The 24400-nt window shown below is 57.8% G+C and overlaps 1 protein-coding gene across 1 annotated transcript in view; it reads left to right on the forward strand.

Annotated features, from left to right (window-relative positions):
* Positions 1–20218, forward strand: part of PDE2A (phosphodiesterase 2A) — a 64815-nt gene extending 44597 nt beyond the window's left edge. Inside the window, exons 5-31 of the mRNA XM_082843855.1 lie at positions 256–365; positions 1098–1153; positions 6350–6409; positions 7017–7170; positions 7316–7368; positions 7552–7626; positions 7728–7769; positions 8303–8371; positions 8625–8755; positions 11422–11533; positions 12231–12270; positions 12413–12476; positions 12911–12983; positions 13132–13309; positions 13532–13644; positions 14316–14393; positions 15490–15612; positions 16071–16141; positions 16420–16542; positions 16869–16956; positions 17188–17235; positions 18275–18349; positions 18519–18618; positions 18876–18988; positions 19376–19414; positions 19550–19656; positions 19995–20218. Coding sequence (XP_082699981.1) covers positions 256–365; positions 1098–1153; positions 6350–6409; positions 7017–7170; positions 7316–7368; positions 7552–7626; positions 7728–7769; positions 8303–8371; positions 8625–8755; positions 11422–11533; positions 12231–12270; positions 12413–12476; positions 12911–12983; positions 13132–13309; positions 13532–13644; positions 14316–14393; positions 15490–15612; positions 16071–16141; positions 16420–16542; positions 16869–16956; positions 17188–17235; positions 18275–18349; positions 18519–18618; positions 18876–18988; positions 19376–19414; positions 19550–19656; positions 19995–20205 — 2506 coding nt within the window. The 3' untranslated portion in view covers positions 20206–20218. The remainder of the gene's footprint in view (positions 1–255; positions 366–1097; positions 1154–6349; positions 6410–7016; positions 7171–7315; positions 7369–7551; positions 7627–7727; positions 7770–8302; positions 8372–8624; positions 8756–11421; positions 11534–12230; positions 12271–12412; positions 12477–12910; positions 12984–13131; positions 13310–13531; positions 13645–14315; positions 14394–15489; positions 15613–16070; positions 16142–16419; positions 16543–16868; positions 16957–17187; positions 17236–18274; positions 18350–18518; positions 18619–18875; positions 18989–19375; positions 19415–19549; positions 19657–19994) is intronic.
* The last annotated feature ends 4182 nt before the right edge of the window (positions 20219–24400 follow it).

Below are 24400 nucleotides of genomic sequence, written 5' to 3' on the forward strand. Positions count from 1 at the left end.
CCTGAAGGTGCCTTTCCCATATCTACCAGCAGGAGGCACCAGAGGCCAGACTGTAGCTGCCTGCTTCTCTACATGGGGAGGGGAGAGTTAGGGTCCGAGACTTTTATTTTTGCCCTCCTCATATCCACCCTGCAGTGGGTCAACTTGTCCAGATCCTCTCAGATGTTCAGGGTTCAGCCCACTGTGTGTCCCCAGGCTGGGGCCTGTTTCTCTTTGATCCAGGGACTGAGAGGTAGAATCATATCCTCTTTTCAGAGAGGCTGTGATCTCCCGGAAGCGGCTGGGCTGCAATGGACTGGGCCCCTCGGACATGCCTGGGAAGCCCTTGGCCAGGCTGGTGGCTCCACTGGCTCCTGACACCCAAGGTAAGGGCTGGGAGCTGGGCAGGGGCAGGGAGGGACTGTGGCCCCTGTCCCTGTCTGCATCTCTCCGTCTCCTTCTTTCTCTTGCTCTGTGTCTCTAGCACACCTGCCATCTAATTCTCTCTCTGTTGTGCTATTAACCTCTCTGAGCCTCAATTTCCTGATCTGTAAAGTGGGAACAACAGAACCTACCTTGATGGGGTGTTGCTTGTGCTGGTTGTTAGATGAGCTGTAGTTGTCATGCTCTCTCTGTCACTGTCTGTTTTTCTTTCTCTTCCTCTCCATGCCCCCTGTCCGCCATGTCTCTCTGCCTCGTGTCTCAGTCTCTCTAGGTCTCTGTCCTCTGTCTCGATGTGGAAAGTGCACAAGACTGGGAGTCAGGAGACCTGACTTGCTGTGTGATCTTGGGCAAGTCACTTCCCCTTTCTGGACCTCAGTTTCCCAATCTGTAAAATAGGGGTGCTCAGCCTTACCTGCCTCCCTCCGTCCCAGGGTTGCTGGGAGGATCACGAGAAAGTTGTCAGGGGGTTTCCTTCTATGCAGGGGTCGTTGCTGTGGTCATTGTTTTCACTGCCTCAAGACCCATCTCTCTGTCTCTCCGGGTCTCTGGGTCTCTCTGTGTCTCTGTCCTGGCCTCTGTCTGTCTGTGTCTTTGTCTCCCTCCCTGGGTCCTTGCTCAGTATCTCTGAGCCTCACTGGCCCCGCAGGACCACCTCATTGCCCTCTCCCCCTCAGTGCTGGTCATACCGCTGGTGGACAAGGAGGCCGGGGCTGTGGCAGCAGTCATCTTGGTAAGAGCAGTTGTGGGTAGGATGGGGGAGAGGAGAGCAGGGGAGGGAGCAAGGGAGAGAGCACTGGATGGAGCCCCACTGGGGGTGTGTGTGTGTGTGCGTGTATGTGTGTGTGTGTGTGTGTGTGTGTGTGTGTTGAGAGTAGCATGCTGGGCTGGAGCTGGGGAAAATGGGGGTCTGGGAGGAGCCTGGGAGGAGCCCTCTGCCCCACCTTGAATGGGCAGAATGAAGCCGCGGGCCCAGTCAGCAACTTGCGGAAGGATGTACAAGCCCCATCTGGACTCTTACCACTACGGAGCCCTTGAAACAGCCCTGACCCTACTTCCTCTTTGGTATCCTCCAGGATGGGTTGGGGGCAGTGTCCCAAGAGGGCACGAAATCAACGAGGTGGGAAAGGACTGAGGAGGGATGGGCAGGTATGACACCGACAGAGCCAGTGTGGGAAAGTCAGTCAGAGAGTGGGGTCGCTGGAGCTAGGCAGCTTGAGGAGAGAAGGCCCACGGGGCAGGGCTCCTGGGAAGGCACCCAGCCCCAGCCAGACCTATGTCCGAGGCTGGGACAGACGCCAGGCAACGGGGCGGGCTTCCTGGGGTGGGTGACAGAGGGGCAGGGGCCTCAGCTGGAAGGGGGGAACCCTAAGTGGGGGGAGTTGGGCGGGCAATCCGGCCAGGGCGCCCCCCTGCTGCTCCCTCGCGGAGTTCCCCGCTTTGGGCTCCCCCATGGGGTTGGCCGAGCTTTGCGGAGTCCGGGTTCTGAGGTTCTTCCAGTCTCTCCTCCCGTGTGGAAGTGGGCGCTCAAAATCTTTGTCCAGTCCTAAGAACCGAAGGGTTAGCGCCCCCAAATCGCCCTCACTGGGGATCGACTTCCGCGGAGGCGGCCGCCACCCCAAGCAGGGGCGCGGACAGATAAATGAGCCGGTCTCGGTGCGCCCGCGGCGGGGGCGGGGGGGGGGGAACTCCTCCCAACCTGATTAAAACGGAATTAAAGGTTTCCGAGGCGCCTGACCTTTCCCCAGCTGCTGGCGGGGGAGGGCGGTGGGCGTGGGGGGCGGCCGCGGGGAGAGGAGAGGAAGGAAGGGATACTTACTTGGCTTGGTCTCCTCGGCGCCCATCTGCCTGATTGAGGGGGATGCGGCCCCCTTGGTTTCTCCCGAAAGCTCCTACCCCACCCCCAGCTTCTGTTCCCTGAAGGGAACGGATCTGCTCTTGGCACCGCGTTCTCAGCGCAGCTTTGCTCCCTCCTTTGGTCCCAGTCTGTACCAGAGCTGGTGGCTTGGAGGAGGACTGCATTCGTGCCCTCACTGTGCAGAGGTGCGCTGTGGTAGGCAGTGACTTGGTCGCCCACCTCTGTTGACGGAAAGGGGTCTGGGGGTGCCAGGTTCCTAGAAGGACTTCCTGTGCCGGGGCTGCGAGGGCTGGGTCAGTAAGGAAGCAGCCCCTGCAATGGGAAGATGCTTGGAAGGTTGTCTTGTGGGCAGGAGGATGGTTGTTGTGACCGTTGTTCACCGTGGCTGAGGTCTGGCCAGGAGTCCAGGCTTCAGCCTTCTCCTGGGGGTAGGAAAGGCGTGTGTGTGTTGGGAAGAGGAAGGGTCAGATCAGTTGAACTTACCCCACCCTAGCAAAACTCTGCTCTGGGCCCTGTCCCAGGACAGGTGCTAGGGCAGAGAGAGGAGTCGGACCCATTTCTGCCTTCTAGAAGCTGAGTCTGGGGGAAGGCAGGGTCACCTTCAGACCACCACTGGCCAAATGAAAGAATGCTGCCAGCAGGAGCTCTAGTGGCAGAGGCTGGAGCAGCAGGAGGTGCCTCACAGCGCAGACAGCATTTGAGTGGGACTCTGGGACACAGGTAGGGGGTGAACAGGCAGAGAAGAAGGAGACGGATATTCTCAGCAGAGGGCCCAGCATGAGCAGAGGCAGGGTGGTGGAGTGCTGGGGGAAGAGTGTGATCCCGGGAAGGCTGAGAAGGGGGGTGCATGCTGGTGAGCAAGATGCTACCTGTGGCTTTGGCTGCCAAGAGAAGCTCCCGATTACTGTCCCCTCACCTTCTCAAAAACCCTGGGCAGTGAAGAGCTCTTGAAAGCTATTTGGATTGTTTGCCATCTGCCTCTCCTCCAAGCCTGAGCCTTCCTACTCAAGTAGAAATGTTCTTCTGAGGGACACCCCCTCCCCGGTGCACACACATCTGATGGATCCCATCCTGCTGCTCCACCCCCATGCTCCTGGGGCCACAGGATCTCACATCCTCTGAGAGGCAGCATAGGCAGCCCCAGACCTCCCAGCTGTTGCCAGATCCTGAGGACTGAGGGTCTAGGGGGGAAAGGGGGTGCCACAGGACAGATCTCTTGGGAGGGCTGACTCACCAGCTCCTTCCTCAACAAGTCCCATTCCCCTCTCTGCTCTTGTATTCATCATCCCTCCATCCATCCACTCACCCAGCCATCAACTGAAAGCATATTTCTTGAGCACCACCAGGCACTGTGCACTGGTGCTTCAAACACAGCAGCAATGACCGAGACAGACCAGACGGGCCCTGCTTTCACAGACCGTACAGTCTGGAGGGGTGGGCATGCTGAACATTAAACAAGTGAACAAAATAAAGAGAGAATTGCAAATGATGGCAAGTGCTAGCAAGGAAACCAGCAGGCCCTGCAAGGACTGTTGGGGCCTGATAGAGATGGGGTCAGCGGAGGGCTCTCTGAGGAATATGCTGTCCTGTGCAGGGCTGCCTGGCTGAGCTCTGGGACTCTGCAGCTCGCAGATCAAGGTGCCTTAATTGCAGATTCTTCGTGTGGAAAGAGTCTTTGGTTCTGTTCTTCAATTATGGGATAATAAGTCCCTCTGAGGAGCAGGCAGCCCTTGGTCTCAGGCATTTGATGTGTGATTTGCGCCCACTCTTCCCCCGAGCTGTGCCAGCACACCAGATCCTTACATGGGGGTGTGGTGTCCATTAGCCACGGTGAACTTGGTGAGGGTCGGGGGTGGGAGCTGTGCTGGGCTTTCAACCTTCTCTGCAGCTCCAGTGCCCACTCTTGAGTGCTTCCACTGGACCCCAGACCCGCCCCCTGGTTAGCAAGAGTAGGTGCAAGAGTATGTTCTGTTGGTGAGAAGGGAGCCGTGTGTGTGCTGGTGATTGTGTTTGCATATCGGTTGGGGGTGCGGGCAGAAGCATGTGCATGGCTCTCGGGTATGTGAACTCAAGTATCCCGTTTACAGGTATGAATGTGCACGTGTGGATGGCGGTCACTGTGGGTGTGGGTGTGTGGATGTCTTCGAGTCTGTGACTGCACTGTGTGTGTGTCTATGTGTGTGCAGGTGCGCACATGCCTGAGTATCTCTATGGGACAGTGAATGTATGAGTGTGTGTGTGTGTGTGTGTGTGTGTTGGGGGGCGCTAAAGGTCTCCATGAAGTGTGTAGTGTGTTTGTGCACATGCTGGTAGGGATGGGCTGAGGCAGCCCAGGAGTGTGTGCACAGAGGGGTACGTCCAGTGGGTGGAGGAGGACTCCATGATTCCTTCCTTCCCTCCAACCCTCTGAGGCTCTCATTCAGTCTCCCAGCTCTGTACTGGGACCAGGCTATTTTGCCAGCCCAGGAAGTCCACAGCCCTAGAGAGGTCCCAACTTTCCCTTTTCCTGAGAGTTGAGTCCAGGTGGAAAGAACAAGAAGGATGTCCTCCCCCTTCTACTAACAGTAAAATGCCCACGTGTTTCTGTAAACCATATGCAAATGAACCATGCTCCCAGCGCCTTTCAACAACCTGTCTTATAGGAGTCATAGATGGAGCTTCATCCAGAGCTTAACCTTCAAACCACCCTTGGCGGCCCAGCCCTCTTCCAGGTCTTCCTGCCTCCAGTCTTGCTCCCCGCAACTCCCCCTACCTTGTAGACCATGGTCCGCAGACGCTAACGCCTGCTGTGGATCCCCAGTACAATCGAGCTGAAGTCCAATTCCTTAGACTTGCACCCGCCCTGTGGTACCATGGACTGCACCACTGCCCGGGTCCTCAGCTCCCCATACCACCTACTACCCAGCACTGCCAGGACAGCCTCCCGCCTGCAATTTCGCCTCCGGGCTCTGCTTGTCTTCCCAGTTCTGGAAGGCCCCCAGGTGCCCTCCCCCTCTGAGCTCGCACAGCCTATAAGTTCCCACCCACTCAATCTGCCCTCTCCTTCTTCCTCAGGTATGAAGTTCTGCACCCCCTTCATCACATCCACCACTCCATCCCACCCCAGCCAGACTGTGAGCTTCCTGAGCACCTGCTGGTCTCCTCCTCTCCATCTGCTCCTGGCAGGGGACTTAGAGCAGAGGCGGGCAGGGGCTGCTGAGTGGGGAGGGAGGATGAAGGAGGGGACCCCAGTGCAAGCACTGTGGTGAGCCCTGCAGGTGGTGAGCAGCTCTGAGTAGGTGCCCAGGAAGCTGGTGACGCGGGTGGGGAGGCTTGCTGGCAGGGCCTGCAGTGCTCCCCCCTTCATTTTCCTCACCAAGCACCCAAGCAGGGCTGGGAGAAGGGACTTCACAGAGCATGAAAGATGGGCTGAGGGGATTCCAGGTGACTGACACAGGGAAGTTGGAGAGGGACGGGATGATGGGTGTGATGATGAGAAGGGATCTGGAGAAGGGAAGGTGTGGGCAGAGAAGGGGAGGGAGTGGGTGGTGCTGTCCCAACTCTGCCACTTTCTGCTCTGTGACCTTGGGCAAGTCACTCAGACTTTCTGGGCCTTGGTTCATTTGCAAGGTGGAAGCTTGCGTTACTTGTTGGTGAGAATCACATGCAAGGCAAAGCACCTTATCACTCCATTCATTCATTCCCTCATTCATCCTCCCAAGTTCTTTAGGCACAGCAGATGCATCATAAACGGTGGACCTCTTCCCCTACCCCAGACTTAGGGGCAGCTCAAATCCCAACTCAGAAAGGATGGAGCTGGGAGGCTGAGGCTAATACCACTGATTCCATAATCGGGGCCTGAAGGGCTCCATAGACTGAGAGATGGAGAGGGGTCCAGGGTCACCCCATTTCCCTCACTATACACCTGAAGCCATCTGCTTGGTCAGAGGATGGGCTTATTGAGGCCCACAGACTGGAGTGTGTATGTGTTGGTGGGGACAGGTGTGTGCCGGGCATGGGGAGGGCACTCTGGTAGAGACAAGAGGCTAGGGGAGGTAGGTCACAGCTGGTCCCCTTGTCACTCCCCTCCAGGTGCACTGTGGTCATCTGAGTGACAGTGAGGAGTGGAGCCTGCAAGCCGTGGAGAAGCATGTGAGTGGGGGTAGGGCCGGGGTAGGATGAGGGCTGCTGAAGACCCTCATCACAACTGATGGGAAGATGATCTGGCCCGGGAGATGGACAGACCTGGGTTCCAGTCCACTACCTCTGGGCTGTGTGACCTGGAGCAAGTCACCTAACCTCTCTGAGCCTCAGTTTCACATCTGAGAATGAGGATAAGGATAGCACTGATCTACTGAGGGTACTGGTGAAATAAGGGGAGTCAAATATTTTGTTAATACTTAGGAAGGACTATCTACATAATGATATTGGGGCTCTTCCTGGAGATTTTATGATTTTGTGACTTTAACAAGAACTTACGACTCCCCGTGGGTGCTAGAGACGGAGAAATCTGACCCTGTTCTGTCTTGTAAGAGTCTGGGGGCTAGGCGTGGAGACAAACCCTGTACTTACCTGATCATGGACCGAGGGGCGCTCTGGGGGCAGTGGGAGTCCACAGGAGGGTGGAGCGCTGAGGGATGAGTTGTTTGGGACGCGGGTGGGGGGTGGGGGCGATGGGCACCGCAGGCAGAGGGAAGGGCTCGAGCAAAGGGCGATAAAGGTGGGGCGTGTGGCTTGCTGACCGCTCCGCCCGTCCCAGACCCTGGTGGCCCTGAAGAGGGTCCAGGCCCTGCAGCAGCGCGGGCCCAGCGCGGTCCCGGAAGCGGTCCAGAATGCTCCAGAGGGGGCGGCGGGAGACCAGAAGGGTGGGGTTCCGTACACAGACCAAGACCGAAAGATCCTGCGGCTTTGCGGTGAGGACCCGGCTGGGGCAGGTCCTTGGGGGCGGGGTCGAACCTGGAAGGGAGGGGCCCATGGGTGGGCGGGGCCTGAGGGTGGCGCGCACCCTTGGGGGATTCTGTGGGCCCTCTCTCTCTGACCCGCGCCCCGCCATTGCAGGGGAACTCTACGACCTGGATGCCTCTTCCTTGCAGCTCAAAGTCCTCCAATACGTGAGTCCCTGTGCCCCTCCTGGGACCAAGGTCCCTGTGAGCCGTCCATCTCAGTTCAGAGTCCTGTGTCCTGCCCCTCTTCTCTTCCCCACCTACCCGAGGAACCTCAAAAAGGCCAGAGGGTGGGGAGTGGATTTGCTCCCAGATCCACGGTCAGCCTCTCGCTGTGTCCCTCCCTCTCAGCTGCAGCAGGAGACCCAGGCATCCCGCTGCTGCCTCCTGCTGGTATCTGAGGACAGTCTCCAGCTTTCCTGTAAGGTGAGGGCCCAGGTCCACTGTGGAGCAGGGCGAGGGACCGGGGTCTCTGAGAGGAAAAACCCTGCCCATCCTTAACCAGTCCACCTCGCTCTGCCCATCAGGTGATTGGAGATAAAGTGCTGGAGGAAGAAATCAGCTTTCCGGTGAGTCCCGCACCCCCTGTGTGGGAGTCTGCAGAAGCAGTTAAAGTCGTCTAGGCTCTCCTGGGATCTGCCCAGAGAGATTGGGATCTGCTAGAATCTCTTGGAATCTGATGGAATTATCTGGATCTTGAGGTCTACTTAGAAATGTTTTGAGAGATCACAACCTCCCATGATCAGGAGCCATTAGGAGAAATCTCTCACAGTCTACAGAAAGATTCACCTGCGACCATGTCACTTCTGTTGGAGTATTTCTGGATTTGGCTCTCTTAGAATCTATTAAGATCAGTGAGAATCCTTGGATTCTGCTTTCCTTTCTCCTAGTTAGGGAAGACCCTCAAGTCCTCCATAGGAGATTCTGGTTAAGAGCCTACTCCCCCACCCTCACCCCACCCTCACTCCTCAGTGTTGACTCCATCCACAGTTTGGACTGACTGAAGAGGTAGTTGAAACTTCCAGACTTGGGGGGGAAGAGGTCTGACATCGCCTGATCTTGGGAAGAGCTGGGCCCTGACTGGCTCTCCTCACTCCCCCAGTTGACGATGGGACGACTGGGCCAGGTGGTGGAAGACAAGAAGTCTATCCAGCTGAAAGATCTCACCTCTGTAAGCCATGGCCTGGCTGGACTGGCGGGGAGCCAAGGGGAGAGCCCACTGCCCAGTCCCCAGGGCCAGAGTCTCTGGGCCAGGGCAGCCTAGGAATGGGGGGAGACAAGACCCCACCCCATGTCATAGCATTTCCCACCCTGCATGAGCCCTTCAGCCCCTCCTGTTGCAGAGTGTGGTGGAGGGCGGGGGAAGGAAGCATATTTCCTCCTTCCCTGCCCTGACTTGCCTCCCCCTTGCCTCCCCTTTGCAGGAGGATGTGCAACAGCTGCAAAGCATGTTGGGCTTCGAGGTGCAGGCCATGCTCTGTATCCCTGTCATCAGCCGGGCCACTGACCAGGTGGTGGCCTTGGCCTGCACCTTCAACAAGCTCGGAGGAGACTTGTGAGTCTGGGTGGAGTGATGTGGATCAGGAGACGGAGCCGAGAGGCCGGGCGGGGCTCGACTAGGGTAACAGCGCGGGAAGGGCACTGGGCAGGGAGTACTTACTATTCCAGCAGCGGTAGGTTGAATGGCTTGTGCAAGAGACTGTGAGATTATGGGAGCGATAGACCCTTGCCGCTGCTCCATTTTGACTTTGTAAAATCATGTTGCAGTCCAGGCGAGTTCCCCTTCTCTTTGCCTACTTCCTGCAGTTTGGATTATCCACTTTTTGCTACTGGCCTTTCCCCCACTTGCCATCCTTTGTTTTGGCATTTCTGCTGGGAACTGCCTGATGGAGGAGCGATGAGCTCTAGGATGGGTGAACTCTCTGGGACCCGCAGAGCATCACCGACCCAGTGGACAGTGACTCAGGGAATAGGCATGGGGGCTGGGCTAAGCTGAGGGTCCTTAGAGGCATTGACAGGGCAGCTGTAGGAATCGTGTGAAACAGAGGGGTAAGCTGGACACACGGTCAGATAAACAAGCTTAGTCCATATCTCAAGAACTGAGGTCAGATTTGAGGCCTAGAAGTCGTATCATAGATTTCATGTCCCACACCAACTCATTAATTGGTAGCAGCTGCCTGAAGCATTGTATTAGTTTAGTGAGAAACAGTGCTGGGATTCATCAGCCGTGTCTGTCCTGGGTGCAGCTTTAGGATGTGAATGCTGCCACGCTTGGTCCAGCAGGCCTAGCAGTAGGGTGTAGTAGGCAGGTGAGGGGTTGCATTCTGATTCCAGGATGCAGAGAGATGCTGTCAAGATGCTTGGCCCCTGGGGCCCAAGCAAGCAGGCTGGGTTTGAGGGCTCGGACCTCCTGCAGGAAGTGGAGACTGGAGATGTTGGGACAAGAGAGTGTCAGAAGCCCAGGGATGGGGCCTGCAGGGGTGGGGCAGAGATATGGGAGTCAGAGATCTGAGTAGCAGGACCTGCCAGCATGGAGCTCTATTGGCAGTTGGATGGGCCTGGGAAAATAAAGACAGGGACAAGGCAGAACCTGCTGAGGCAGCGGGGATGTAGGATCTGTGTCATTTGTCCCATCCTAGTGGTGGGAGCATTTGTGCCATTCAATAAACACACATTGAGTACCTACTGTGTCTGGCCCTATGCTCCCAGAGGGGAGGGTCCAGCAGGGTTTGTGACCTCTGGTTGCTGGCGGTAGCCTTGGGTTCTGAGGTGGCCCTGGACCTGGAGGAGAGGTGGTATCAGAAGGGAAACGAGATGGGGACTTGGTGACATCCCTGAGGCCCAGGGCAGGGGCAAGGTCATCTCTGGGTTCCACATATTTCAGGGAGTGACTGCTGAACAACTACATGAGCCAAGGTGGCGCTCAGCTCAGAGCAGACGCTGCAGAGAAGCTGCCTGGAGCCCAGAGAGAAGGGACTCCAGAATCCCTTTAGCTGGGAGTGCGATGGGGCGGGTGGCAGGGGCAGAGGTACAGTTACGACATTTAGCAAACACTTTCCAAATATCTCCCCTGTACCAGGCTCTGTATTAGGGGATGATACAGTCATGGTCCCTGCCTTCAAGACTTGATGTTTATTTTTAGGGCGTAGAGGGAGGAGGGTGGGAAAGGTATTCTAGGCAGAGCGAACAGTGTGGGAAAAAGCATGAAGGTGTGAAAGAGCCTGAGGTTTTCTCAGAACGATGAGGATCTTACTGTGGCTGAAGCTGAGAGACGCCCATAGAAGAGGGGAGAGAGGTGGGTGGGACTGGATGGAGAGGGCTCAAATGCCACGAGAAGGAAGGTGGGCAGACAGACACAGGGTGGTGGGGACTGGGGTCTGGATCCGAATCACTGGACGGCGAGCACACCGCGGTAGAAATACCGGGGTGCAGGACACCCCGGCAGAGAGGAGCACTGAAGGCAGCCCCCAAATGGGGAAGGGACTAGGCAGGGAAATCTGGGGGCTGAGAAATGGTCAGAATCTCTGAGGAATGCTGCATCTCTCCATGATCCCCATCCGGAGAGGCTTACCCACGTCCCCAGCCCAGGTCCCACCTCCAGCTTGGTCCATCCAGTCCCACCAAGCTCCCTGGTGACAAATCATCTGATGACCCCACTGAATGACCTCCTCAGGATTTGGGGCTGATCTTGTCCGTTGTGAGCCAGCTCCATGAATCTGATGGGCACTGCCCTGCCCACAGCACCATAGGACTTGTGGAGGCACCAAATCGGGGCCTGCAAAGTGCAGGGAGGAGGGTAGGACAGTGACAGGAGCTGGAAAAGACAGGGCAGTGCCACCGCCCCTCCCTGAGGCTGGAGGGGCCCCTGGAGAAGAGCAGAACACCCAGCCCCAGTCTGAGGGAGGAGACTCAACCTCAGTCTGGGTAAGTCTAAAGTCAGAGGAGGGAGACATGGCTCTGGCTTCGAGAAGCAATAGTCTGAGGAAGAAAACACATTTTGGTCAGAGGAGGATTAGAACTCCCCCACCCCGCTCAGGAGCCCCCAGTCTGAGGGGGAAGCTGGCCCAAGCCACCTGTGCGGTAAGCAGCCCCAGCAGAGGAGAGTGAGTTTGCTGGTGGATTTCCAAGTGGGCTTCCTGGAGGAACGGAAGTAAGGCAGAATGGGGCAAGCAGTCTGTGGTTTGTCCCTCTCCGGTGACCCCCGCCACCCCACCCTGCCAGATTCACAGACCAGGATGAGCGTGTGATCCAGCACTGCTTTCACTACACCAGCACGGTCCTCACCAGCACCCTGGCCTTCCAGAAGGAGCAGAAGCTCAAGTGTGAGTGCCAGGTGAGTGGCGCCTCTCTCGGAGACCACGTCGCCCAGCTCTCAGCTCCAGAGAGTCAGCCACAAGGGAAAAGCCCATGTCTTTGGGGGCTGGTGGCAGGGAGACTGCCTATGCTCTGGCGGCCTCTTAAAGAGGGAGGACAGGGCTCCCCTGGTGGCGCAGTGGTTGAGAGCCTGCCTGCCGATGCAGGGGACACGGGTTCGTGCCCCGGTCTGGGAGGATCCCACATGCCACGGAGCGGCTGGGCCTGTGAGCCATGGCCGCTGAGCCTGCGCGTCCGGAGCCTGTGCTCTGCAACGGGAGAGGCCACAACAGTGAGAGGCCCGCGTACCGCCAAAAAAAAAAAAAAAAAAAAGAGAGGGAGGACAGTAGCTCTTCAAGACGGCACCTCTGGCTGCAGGCACTGTATGCAATCGCCCTCTAGTGTTCAGATTGGACATCACCGCAACAGCTGGGTGGCTAGAGCTGGAGGTGCATGCGCACCTCAGACTCAGGATGTCTGTGCACCCTCACTGGGGCTATTCCTCCCACTCCTTCACTTAGTAGCCAAATGATATAATTAGACTCTGCCAGTCTCCAGTCTGTCCAGAGAGCCCTAGGGGAGGAATGAGAAGACCCTGGAGCTGATGGAGGCAGGGGGCTGGAGAGGGTGACCCCCTGCAACCTGATTCCCTGTGATTTCCATTTTCTCCATTCCAGGCTCTTCTCCAAGTGGCAAAGAACCTCTTCACTCACCTGGGTGAGTGCACTGCCCTCCTTCATACCTGGCTGTGGGGTGGGAGTTGGGGGGTGGCATTTTGAGGAGGGGAGGTGGGAGGGCTTGGCCTCTCAGCACTCCGGCCTGGTCTCACCACTGTTCCCCATGCTTCTTGCTCCCACAGATGACGTCTCTGTGCTGCTCCAGGAGATCATCACAGAGGCCAGAAACCTCAGCAATGCTGAGATGTGAGTGAATCCACCCCGGGGTGGGGCGAGAGAGGCCTTGGGCCTCAGTAATGACCTCTTCTTTCCTCCGCTCTTTTTTTCCCCTCCATTGTCTTCTTGTGGGACCCCTTCACGTTTTCTGTGATTCTTTATTTCATGCCTGTGACTCTCACTAGATTGTGACATCAAGTGACAGCAGGGGTGGGGCTTACTTTGCTGGCCATGGGTCCTCAGCTCCTAACACAGTGCCTGGTACAGAGTAGGTGCCACAAAAAAAAAAAAAAAAATCATCGATCTGGACTGATGTCTGGAGTCAGCCAGCTCTGAGGAGAGTCTCTCCCTCCAGGCCTCAAAATCCAGGCTTTGCCTCTAGTCGTGAGATTTGAGGGGTGGCAGGAGAGGGATGGCGGGAGAGGGGTGTCAGGGCTCTGTGGACCAAAGCCATCTCTCCACAGATGCTCTGTGTTCCTGCTGGATCAGAACGAGCTGGTGGCCAAGGTGTTCGATGGGGGCGTGGTGGATGATGAGGTGAGGCAGGGCCTTGAGGAGGGAGGGTGTGGCCGTGGTCCTGGGGACCGGGAGTACGCAGTGGGCTCTGTGGAGCAGGCCCGATGGTTGATGGTCCGCTCTCTGACCGGCCACCAACTTCCTCTCTACGCCATCCCTGGCCCGGCAGAGCTATGAGATCCGCATCCCGGCCGACCAGGGCATCGCGGGCCACGTGGCGACCACGGGCCAGATTCTGAACATCCCGGACGCGTATGCACACCCACTTTTCTACCGCGGTGTGGACGACAGCACCGGCTTCCGGACGCGCAACATTCTCTGCTTTCCCATCAAGAACGAGAACAAGGGTGCGTGGTCCTGGCGGCTCCGGGAAGAGGGGCGGGGCGGGGCCTGAGCAGGATGGGGCGGAGCCGAGTGGACGTTCCACAAGCCTTCTCCACCACCCTAGTGTCCCTAAGCCGAAGGGATGGGTTTTCCCAAATACGTGATGTCCCTTGAGGACACCCTGGGAGGGCAGATCTCCGTCGGACACATCCACTGGTTCATCCTAGCCCCTCTTTGGTCCCCAGAGGTCATCGGTGTGGCCGAGCTGGTAAATAAGATCAACGGACCATGGTTCAGCAAGTTTGACGAGGATCTGGCGACAGCCTTCTCCATCTACTGTGGCATCAGCATCGCACATGTGAGGAGGACAGGGGCGTGCAGGACCCTCTGTTCTCTCCACATTGGCTCTCCTTGCTCTGTCCAGACGGGTCCGTGCCCTGCCCTGGGGCTCAGAGCCCTGCTGCTGGGTTGCTGTGCAATCTTCAGTACCTACTGGTCACCTCTGGCCTCAGTTTCCCATCAGAAAATCAGAGATACTACTTCCTGTCCTGTACAGTTAGCCTCCCAGGACTATGGGAGGTCTGTTTTATTTCCCTCCGTTCTCTGGAAGCAACCTCAACCCAAGCTCCTGGTTATTCTTTTTGGGATATGTTGGGTCTCATTGTCCAGAGCTGGCAGCTCTGGCCCAGGAATCCAACCCCTAGGCCCCCAACGCTGTCCCCCTTCCTTGCTTCTGTCTCTCTGTTGTGGGCCTCAGGTTCCATCACTGAAGCCTGGGGCAAGCTCAGGAGAGTGTGCCAAGTGCCAGCTCACGTGCTAAGAGGCACTGGGAAGGAGGGGCAAGGGGAGGTCTGGATGAAAGTTGCAGGGGGCCCCCTACTCTGGGCTGGAGCTTGAAGGCTCAGACTGGGCCCAGCATGGGACAGGAAGGGGGCAGGGGTTCTATCTGATCCCTTTGTCCCAGTCCTGGACGTTCTGAGATTTCACAGCCACCTTGCCTGAGCCCCATCTTTCCCTCTCTCCCCCCAGTCCCTCCTATACAAGAAGGTGAATGAGGCCCAGTATCGCAGCCACCTAGCCAACGAGATGATGATGTACCACATGAAGGTGAGCCTTGCATGGAGCTTCTGCCCTCCTTGTCAGGGCTCCAGGGTCCCCTGTAGCCCACCTTTTCCTCCCCTGCCTCCCCAAATCCTCAGGCACCCAAGACAGGCTGGGCTTTTTTATCATCCTCTCTTGAATATAAGAAGATAGACCCAGGGCTCCCCTGGTGGCGCAGTGGTTGAGAGTCCACCTGCCGTTGCAGGGGACACGGGTTCGTGCCCCGGTCCGGGAAGATCCCACATGCTGCGGAGCGGCTGGGCCCGTGAGCCATGGCCGCTGAGCCTGCGCGTCCGGAGCCTGTGCTCCGCAACGGGAGAGGCCACAACAGTGAGAGGCCCGCGTACCGCAAGAAAAAAAAAAAAGGAAGATAGACGCAGAGCAATGCCTCGCCTTTTGCTCTGCTGCTCTCCTTCGGGGCAGCTGGCCTTCAAAGCAGTTTCTGGTTCAGCCCCAAGGCTGGCAGCACTACTTAGCCCAGGGAAGAATTGGTTCAGCCAGGTGTTCCCAATGTCCAGGGATAATTCCCATCCTGGGAATTACTGAAGGCTGGGAAGCCCACCCAGGGCCCTTCTGACAGATCCCTTAAATACAGTGGCCATGCAGTCCTGGGCAGTCCCATTCCCAGACCTTGTGTTAGAAAGGCTGTCCCAGGCTTTACTTCAGAGTATGTGGTGGTCATTGTTCATTTGAACATTCCTCTCATCTGTGTCTAAACCAAAGTGTCACAGACTTTGTGGCTACGGTCAAAGCTGTAGCAGGAAGGATTGAGGTTAGACTCTGGGATGGTCCTCCCAGAAGAAGGAATCTTTCATTTATTGTCCATGAAAGGCTACCTATGCTGCCATGAAGAGGTGTTCTCTGTCTTTGACAAGGACAGGCTGTTACAGATGAGGGTGGTCACTGGAAAGGAGACATAGTAGGTGGGCTGCAGGATGGTGAGGGGACGGTGGTGTTCTCCTGCCCAGTGATAACCCATGGAGTGGATGGCCCGACTGGTGTGCATTCTGAGTGGGAGGTCCCCGCCACTGTGGGAAGTTGAGGTTGAAGACATTGGATTGGGTGGAGGCCATCTTCTAATACCCCGGCTGGTTCCCTCTAGGTCTCTGATGATGAATACACCAAACTTCTCCATGATGGGATCCAGCCTGTGGCTGCCATTGACTCCAATTTTGCCTGTTTCACCTACACTCCTCGCTCTCTGCCCGAGGATGACACCTCCATGGTGAGCTGGCCTGTCCCACTTGAATGTGGAGGTGGAGAGTGTACAGCCGGAGATTGAAGTTAGATGTGCATAGGAACTTCCTGGCAAGACAGAGTCATCAAAGAAGGCTATAGAGTCTCCTCAGAGATGGAGGGGGCATGTGGTCTGCCAGCACGGGCCACAGGGCCTGCCCAGGGGCCAGGGGCTGGACTGGAACCAACAATGGCCTCAGGATTGGCACCTCTCTCCCTGTTTTTCTAAGATTTTGTGTGAACTTGGTTCCAAGAGTTCTTAGATGTCATATTTCTAAGTTCGTGGCTCCGAGAGTGCTTGGCTCTACCGTTTTATAGTTCTCTAGTTTAGATCTAAAGTTCCAAGACTCCAAAATGTTGGAGGCTCCGAGAAGGGCCAAGGCTGGGGGTGGGGTGGCCCACCTTGAAACTGACGATCCTCTGATCCCGCCTTTCCACTCTCTCCAGGCCATCCTCAGCATGCTGCAGGACATGAATTTCATCAATAACTACAAAATTGACTGCCCGACGCTGGCCCGGTGTGTGTCCCCAGCCCTCCCCTCCGTGCAGGCAGCCCCGTCTCTGCCTCCCTCCTAACTCTACTCTCACATCCATTGCCCCCTGCGCTCTGGGAAGAACTGTCTGAGGATGCCTAGGGGAGGCCCACTCTTGTGAGGGTGGGGGGATCTGTGAGTGAGAAGCAGTTCACAGACACTGGGACCACAGGATAGGAAAGGAATGGGGCAGGGCAGAGCCTGGAGGGTTTCCTGGAGGAGGAGAGCCTGAGGCCCCTGTGCTGCCCTCTCCCTTCCCCCAGGTTCTGTTTGATGGTGAAGAAGGGCTACCGGGATCCACCGTACCACAACTGGATGCACGCCTTTTCTGTCTCCCACTTCTGCTACCTGCTCTACAAGAACCTGGAGCTCGCCAACTACCTCGAGTGAGTGACTGCACTTCCCCCCATCTGGTAGCTGGTGGGGTCCCCTTCCCTGGGACAGGGTGGCACCTCCTGTGTGGCAGGCTTTACACACACTGCCTCACGGGACCCTCTTAACAGCCCAGTTAGAAAGGTACGAGGCCCCTTTCCAAGAAGGGGACCCAGGTGTCCTGAGCTCCTGTCCAGGCGGTTCCTGGACAACTGCAGTCAAATACTCAACCACTGAGCTATTCCCCTTATCCTGGACGTCTCATCCAGCTGGCCCTCCTTTGGAAGTGTGGGGAGGCAGCAGTGGCTGACCTCCTTTTCCTGTGTCTCCTCCCAACCAGGGACATGGAGATCTTTGCCTTGTTTATTTCCTGCATGTGTCACGACCTGGACCACAGAGGCACAAACAACTCCTTCCAGGTGGCCTCGGTGAGACCCTGCCCTCGTCACAGTGGGCACCCTCCCTGAGGTGTCTGGGAGTCTCCCCGCTCCAGCCTGGGGAGAGGCGGGAGTTGGTGAGACCAGGAGCCAGTTTAGAGATGGGAGGAGGCTCTCCCAGGCTTTGGGAGATGGCGGGAGGCGCAGGGCAGTTCTGAGCCTAATATGGCAGCACTTGCCTCTGGATGTGAGGAGTGATGGACTTTTCTCGGGCTTTTCCAGAAATCTGTGCTGGCCGCGCTCTACAGCTCAGAAGGTTCTGTCATGGAGGTACCACCATTCTGCCCAATATCCCCGTTTCCACTGTCCCCTTAAAGCCAGTGACTTACTAAGTTAGACTGTGGCCCAGCTCGTCCCCCTCCCAAGCCCTGCTCCTCAGATAGGCTATAAGAGCTGCAGCCACCCCCAGGGCACGCCTGGCTCTTGTTCCCCAATGGGCTTGGAGGCGTGCAGGTGCGGCGGGGGGTACGAATCAGGCAGCAGGTTCCGCCTGAGCCCAGGTTTGCCGAGGGAGGACTTGCATTTAGCAAGTTTCTCTCTGCATGTCTGGGGACACCCTATGAAACCCCCTCCCCGCCCAGCCGGGCACGGGCTTCACTGCCATCATACTCAGCTTTGCCTTAGACTGATGTGGGTGGGTCTGCACGCCCGCGATGGGAGCTCCTGGGGGCAGGGACAGAATCGGGGACATCTCCGAGTTCCCTGCACCTGGCAGAGGGCTTGGCACAGAGCGGGAGTCAGACTTCCAAGCTCGCCTTGCCCCACGCGGACCCCACAGGCCCCCTCCAGAGCTGCTCCCGCTTGCACACCCCCAGAGACGAGGGGCTCGCTTCCTCCTGGGAGGCATGGTGGCAGCCCTGCTTCTGCCCTCCATGCCCTGGGCTTACCTGCCCCTCCTCTGAGTGATAGCCCTTCAGCATCAGGAGACAGGGTCCTTGCCCTCGCCTTGTCACCGCCCTTCCTTGTCAGCACACAAATGCTGGCTGCATGAATTAGTGTCCAGGACTCCGAGGGATCATTTCAGAATCGTTCCAGCTTGAGAGGCCCTCAGAGCTTACCTTGTTGTGTCCCTCCATGTGACAGCTGAAGAATCCAAGGCTCAGAGGTGGCCAGGGACTTGCCCAGGGTCACAGAGAGGGTTGAAACAGAGCCCAGAAAGGGAACGGGCCCCGCACCCCCGACTCCCCAGTTCTGCCTGCTCAGCTCACCTTGGGGGTCGGGGCTGGGCCGGGCCTGCTCCCACTCTTGGGGTCAGTGAGGAGGGAAGCCCCCCACCCCAGCTGGACCCCCATCACTCCTCTCCCCCCAGAGGCACCACTTCGCTCAGGCCATCGCTATCCTCAACACCCACGGTTGCAACATCTTTGACCACTTCTCCCGGAAGGTGATGAGGCCGGGGGTGGGGCTGGGGGTGAGGAAGTGGGAGCTGGGAGCTGGCCTGAGACGGGAGAAGGAGTGAAGCCGAGGGGTGGAGGTTCCTGAGGTCTGGGGGCGAGGGTGGGGTGTCTGGCCAGAGGCCTTGACACCCTCCCCCACCCCTGGCCCTGGCCCAGGACTATCAGCGCATGCTGGACCTGATGCGGGACATCATCTTGGCCACAGACCTGGCCCACCACCTCCGCATCTTCAAGGATCTCCAAAAGATGGCCGAAGGTGCCTGCCTTTAGCCCAGGCCTCAGGGATGGGGAGGCACCACCAAGAGGGGGATTCGCCTGGAGAGCATCCCCAGGGGTTTAGACCCACCCCTTCTGGCATGAACCCAGCAGGCAGACCCAGCCCTACATCCCTGGCTCCCATCCAGGGTGCTGAATTCCCTGGACCACTTTGGGGTGGGCCCGGGGGCCTTGCCCTCCGAGAGAGGGTACCAGGATGCTGGGGCCCTCTCCTTGACCCCGTTCTCTCCCCAACAGTGGGCTATGACCGAACCAACAAGCAGCATCACAGCCTCCTTCTCTGCCTCCTTATGACCTCCTGTGACCTCTCTGACCAGACCAAGGGCTGGAAGACAACGAGGAAGATTGCAGTAAGTGCTGCCCCAGCCTGGGAAGGCGCAGGCTGTACTCCCTGCCTGGCTCTGTGGCTCCCGCAGCCTGAACACCGTCCCTGTGCTGAGCTCAGCCTGTGGGGGAGACAGGAACCTGGACCCCCTCAGGACGACAGGTGGGGAGATGCAGGGAGGGGCATGGACTCACTGGGGGGGTCACTCATAGCAAATCAGTGGCTGGTGGAAGGTGGGCCAGAACCCAGCCACTCCTTCCCATCTGGGGCCCATCCCCCTGCCAGGCCGGACATGGTGAGGGCAGGTCCTGAGGTCACAGTGCCTCAGTTTGCCCCCTTGGGAATGGGCTGTGGAGGAGCGTGGGTGGATGGACCCCACTCACAGGAGGTAATGAGAGTGTTGACCTTTCAGGAGCTGATCTACAAAGAGTTCTTTTCCCAAGGAGACTTGGTATGTGGGGAGTGACCGCAGGGTGTCCAGGTTGGGGGAGGGTTCCTAGCCTGGGCCCCGGGAGGGCTGGGTTAGCCTGATCCGGGTGCTTATGGAGGAAGGAGAGGGCCAGGCCTGACGACTTGATGCCTGCAGGAGAAGGCCATGGGCAACAGGCCGATGGAGATGATGGACCGTGAGAAGGCCTACATCCCCGAGCTGCAGATCAGCTTCATGGAGCACATCGCAATGCCCATCTACAAGTGAGCGATCTCGTGGGGCCTGCTAGGGACCCCAGCCAGGGACAGCAGGGTGGGTGGGATGGGGCTGGCTGTGGCTGTCACAGCAGACACAAGTGGTGGGCTGGCCTGGCTCTGCTCCAGCTCATCCACTCCCTGCCTCTGGGCACAACCTCTCCTGCTTTGCCCCTAAATGGGCCATTCACTTCATCCTTGGTCCCTTATGGAAAGAGACCGCCATGTTCTCCTTGTGCTTCCCGTCCTATGCCTCATACTCTTGTGGAAGTTTTACCTGTGGTCCAGCCCGAATCTTTCTTGCTGCTCACAGTCTGACCTCTTACCCTGCGCCTTCACATCCCCAGGCTGCTGCAGGACCTGTTCCCCAAAGCAGCAGAGCTGTATGAACGTGTGGCCTCTAATCGTGAGCACTGGACCAAAGTGTCGCACAAGTTCACCATCCGCGGCCTCCCAAGCAACAACTCGCTGGACTTCCTGGACGAGGAGTACGAGGTGCCTGACCTGGATGGTGCTGGGGCCCCCATCAATGGCTGTTGCAGCCTTGATGCTGAGTGAGTCCCTCCTGGGACTCCTCTTCACCCAGGCCTCCTCCCACAACTCTCCACTGGCCTGGCCACATGCCCTGGGACCAGAGCCACGGGTCCTGGGTTCTAGACCAGGACTTCCCATGTGACCCTGGGCAAGGCCGACCTTCCACGGCCTCAGCTTTCTCGTCTGTATAATGGAAGACTTCCAGCCTCACCAGGACTTTATTTGTCCTCTGAGAGCACAGGGATGACAATGAACAGTGCGCCCTGCTCTGCATCTCTGACCACACCTTGGCAAGTGCCCCCCCTCAGGCCACTCTTCCGAGGCAGCCTGGATGGTTCTCCTGGGCCCCATTTCTGCCCCACCAGATCTGTGCCCTTTTCCTCTGAGGACACCCCCTGCCCCCCAGGATCCTCACGCAAGAAGGTGAGACATCTGAGTGGGCAGAGTGTGGGTCTTAGAGACAGTCATCAGCTTGGCTGGAGGACTAGAAATAGCGATGGGGCCACAGGTGGCCCTGAGGACTGCCACTGTACTTATAGTGGAGACTGGGACCTGGGGAGATGAAGGGGTCCCATAAGGAAGCTGCCGGGGGGCAGCTCAGTGCTCTGGGAGAGGGGGCTCAGGAAGAAAGCAGGATAAGAACAGTGGGCAGGAAGGATCCCTGGGCTGGGAGGCAGGCCCATCATGGGTCAGCAGTGCTTCATCCTGGCTGTCCCTGGGCAAGTCCCTTCCCCTATCTGGATGAAACAGGAGGGTGAGACAATCCATTCTCTAAGACCCCTTTTAGATCAAAGTCCCCATAGCTCTGTGGAGTCCCAGGAGAGGCCATGGAGTGTCCCTGGACCCCTGGGGCAGAGAGCCGACACTGAGTCCCTCAGTGGCCCCCTGAGTGCACCCCCTTAGCCCGAGCCCCTCCTGCATTCCTGCAGCCAGAGGGGAACCTGGCCTCAGCCCTGGTAGGGCTTGTCTCCTCTTCAAGGCCATATCCACCTGTGCCCCAGGGCTAGGGAGACCCAATAGGGCTGGGCCTCTGGGGTCATCCCGGCTGCAGGTTCCTCCTTTCTCTGTTTTGTTCAGTACAGTGTTGTGGGCTGGGGGGAGGGGGCCACCTGCCTTACCTATTCTGAGCTGCCTTTAGAGAGATGCGTTTTTCTAGGACTCTGTGCAACTGTTGTATATGGTCCTGTGGGCTGACCGCTTTGTACATGAGAATAAATCTATTTCTTTCTACCAACCCTCCCCCACAGGGCTGTTTGCAGACTTTGTATGTGGGGTTGGAGGCGGGGGGGCGGGGAAACAGCCCTGGGGGAGGCAAATGCCTTTTAGAACTCTCAGGCTACTGGAGGTCCCGCCCCTGCTGCCTAGCCCCTCTTCTGGGGGAGTCCTAGACCTGCTGGGGTATCCCCGGACCAGTCCTGTGACAGATAGTAGGGACTTAGGTGTGGATGGCAGATACAGAGGCCTGAGCATGGGGCAGCGATTGTGGACTGGAAAGGGAGAATTGAGGGGCTGAAGCAATCAAGGAGGCTGCCTAGAGGAGGTGACCTGGTGCTTCTCCTAGACCCTCTGTCTGCTGGCCTTCCTTAGTCATGAGTGCCCATACAGCCAAGGCCTGGGCCTCTGAACGCCCTCCGAGCCACGGGGATGCCTGTCTGTGTCCCTGTAAATCCAGCCAGAGGGGTAACCTTGAGTCTGACTCTACCTCAGATACAGCCCTGGGTTATGGCTGCAGGGTGGGTTCCCTGCTCTCCTGGCTGTGAGAGTGTTTGCTTCTGCACAGACAAAGAGGGGCAGGTCCCAGATTGGGGACCATGAGGAGGCTCTGACTGGCACAGTCTCCATACCCCACTCCCCACTTGCCTATACCCCTCCCATCTTCTATCCCTGTTCATCTCTCCCAGATCAGTAAAGGTTGGCATGTTAAGGGACTGAGCACTGGGCTCTCCTTTCCTAGGAGAGGGAGGGCTGGGAGGAGAGAGACAGGATCATCTTGAGACCACCCACAATGGCCCCAGAGTGCCAGCCGTGCCTTTGGGACCACAGAGCCTGTCTGCTTCTTCTGCCCCACAGTCTGTCATGCTTTGGAATCTGCTCCTCTGGGCTGAATGGTCCCAGGGCTCTAGCCTCCCTTGGGGCCATGGGGTCCAGGCCCCTCCCCTGCCCAGCCCCTGTTTTGGGCTCCCCCAGTCTGTCTGCCCTCTCACAGCACAGAACTCAGGCTGACCAGTGGGCCCCCAGGTGGGGATGAATCAGCTCCTGGCCCAAAGCTGACACGGGAGGTCATTCTAATGGTGCCCAGCTGAAGCCAGCGTCGGTGCCGGCTGACATAGGTGCTCCTCTACCTGTGACCCCCAACCCCGAATGTGTGTGTGTGTGTGTGTGTGTGTGTGTGTGTGTGTCCTCTTCCACAAGCCTTTGGACAAAGTGGAAGCACATCCTGGGTACCCACCCCTGGGCCTTACTTCCCCTCCCTTGCATCTGCTGTCTCCAGCCCAGCAGTCCCTTGAGGACATTTAATCCCATTCGAGGCCCTCCCTCCTTGCCACCAAATTGAACAACTCACAACTATTTCCTCATGCACTCGGGACCCTACGCTGAGGCCCAGAGCTTAACTCATCCTTGTCCCTGGTCTGGAGGGTCTAACAGCCCGGTGGGGGAGACACAGGCCATGATACCTATGGTCCCAGGCAGGGGACCCAGGCAGGAGAAGAACAGCAAGGTTTGGAAGATGAGCAGGCATTTTCCTGCGGGCAAAGGGGGTTGGGCACCCCTGGGAGAAGGACCTGCTCCTACAAATGCACGGAGAAGGGGAGTGGAGTGGCTGGCACACAGGGAATGGAGACTTGGAGGGGGAGCCAAGGCCAGATCAGGGAGGGCCATGAATGCCAGGCTGTGGAGTTCGGCTTGATTTTGTGGGCAGCGGGGAGCCAGGGAAAGGTTTTCAGTGGGGAGTGGCTCAGACAAGCATTTTAGAAGCTCCAGCAGGAGGACAGAGCAAGGACTGGGCGGGAGAGGTTGGGCAGGGATCATTCTAGGGCGATGCTCCGTGCCCTGGGCGAGGCGAGGGAGGAGGAATTCAAGGCGCATTGGACCAATTGGATGGGGGCGAGGGCAGAGGGCGGACTGGCAAGTGCCCTGGAAAATGAGCTGGGAAACGAACCTGCTCGTGAGCAGCCCCGGGCAGCTTTTCAGCACCACCTTCAACGGCAACCGGGTGTTGGGTGGAGCCTCTAGCAGGAGGGTGAGCTCCCTGGGAAGATGGGCGGGGCAGCTGTTTGGGGCTGCCAGGGGAGGGGGCGGGAGGAGGGGGTGGGAGGACAGATGGGAGGAGGGCCGTGCATCTGCAGAGCCACGGGCAGCCCTCACCAGGTTAGAGAACCCAAGGCTTAGCCCCAGGGCTTCTAGTGGCTGCCCTGCCCTCCCAACTTAATGGTTTCATTTTACATGAAACCTCACGATTCTTTTATTTTTTTAAATTTAATTAATTTTTTTATACAGCAGGTTCTTATTAGTCATCCTTTTTATACATATTAGTGTATACATGTCAATCCCAGTCTCCCAATTCATCCCACCCCCACCCCCACCCCCACCCCCGCCACTTTCCCCCCCTTGGTGTCCATACGTTTGTTCTTTACATCTGTGTCTCTATTTCTGCCCTGCAAACCGGTACAGATGAACTGGTTTGCAGGGCAGAAACCTCACGATTCTGTGGCGTAGATACTATTAGTCTCATTCTGTAGCCAAGAAGCTTGAGGTTCAGGAGATTAAGTAATCGGCCAAGATTGGTGTGAGCCTGACTCCTCTCCAAGGGCTCTTTCTCCGAGATAGAGGAAGGAGATTCAGGAGGGCAGGGTCACCATCTGCCTCCGCAGGACTGTGGTGGGTAGGGGTGGTGAGCAAGTTGGTTGGGGCCCCAGAGAAGGGTCTGGGATCAGCCTGAGTTGCCAGAGAGGGTGGGGCACGAGAAAAGGGGTGAAGAGGATGGTGGCCTGTAGTGCAGCTCGTGGCCACCAGGTGGCGCCCAACCCTTGCTGTCCTGACCTCTCTGGAGGTCTGAGAAGGGCATGTGAAGGGGAGGGGTGTGATGGGGGCTAACCTCACTCCTGTCCACTCTCTCACTGGGGTGATGAGTTCTCTGGAAGGCGAGGCCTTCAGGGTACAGGAGGGTGTGCTGGGAGACCACCATGTTCCAGGGAGTTTGTGTGAGTGAAATCTGCTC

This window comes from Leucopleurus acutus, assembly GCF_964270905.1.
Source record: "Leucopleurus acutus genome assembly, chromosome: 8".
Taxonomy (NCBI): domain Eukaryota; kingdom Metazoa; phylum Chordata; class Mammalia; order Artiodactyla; family Delphinidae; genus Leucopleurus; species Leucopleurus acutus.